General features: G+C 59.6%; 1 protein-coding gene across 1 annotated transcript in view; it reads left to right on the top strand.

Moving 5' to 3' along the window:
* The window catches only part of NKX3-1 (NK3 homeobox 1), a 972-nt gene extending 567 nt beyond the window's left edge, over nucleotides 1–405 (top strand). Inside the window, exon 2 of the mRNA XM_005428956.1 lies at nucleotides 23–405. Within this exon, the coding sequence (XP_005429013.1) occupies nucleotides 23–405 (383 nt within the window). The remainder of the gene's footprint in view (nucleotides 1–22) is intronic.
* Nucleotides 406–619: the final 214 nt, after the last annotated feature.

Below are 619 nucleotides of genomic sequence, written 5' to 3'. Positions count from 1 at the left end.
CTTTCCCGTTTCTCCCCCCCAGAGGCGCCGCCGGAGCCGATCCTGCCCGAGCGCGGCCCCGCCGCCCCCCAGCCGCCCCCCAGGCCGGGCAAGCGCTCCCGAGCCGCCTTTTCCCACAGCCAGGTGATCGAGCTGGAGCGCAAATTCAGCCACCAGAAATACCTGTCAGCCCCGGAGAGAGCGCACCTGGCGCGGCACCTGCAGCTCACCGAGACCCAGGTGAAGATCTGGTTCCAGAACAGGAGGTACAAGACCAAGAGGAAACAGGTGGTGGCCGGGATGAGCCGCTTGGACTCGCGCCAGGAAGCGCCGGAATTCCCGGGAATGTCACTGCTGGCGCTCAGGGGCACCTGGCCCTACCTGCCCTGCCTGTACCACATCAATTCCTGGAGCCCCTCCTGGTAGAAATGGCTTTTTTTGGGTGGTTTCTCCTTAAATCCAGAAGGGAGTTATTGCAGTGGCAATGTTCTGTAGTGGCAACGTGAAATTGCCTCATCGCTAACCCTGAAATAATTGAAAAAGAGCCCAAAATCTTAATTCCAGTGCTCTGAGAATTCCCAGGGAATCCATGGCCACTCCATCCCTGGAAGTGCCCAAATCCAGGCTGGAGCTAAGGGCA

The sequence above is a fragment of the Geospiza fortis genome, unplaced genomic scaffold (assembly GCF_000277835.1).
Source record: "Geospiza fortis unplaced genomic scaffold, GeoFor_1.0 scaffold176, whole genome shotgun sequence".
In the NCBI taxonomy this organism is placed as follows: domain Eukaryota; kingdom Metazoa; phylum Chordata; class Aves; order Passeriformes; family Thraupidae; genus Geospiza; species Geospiza fortis.
This window is presented reverse-complemented; position numbering and strand designations above follow the sequence as displayed.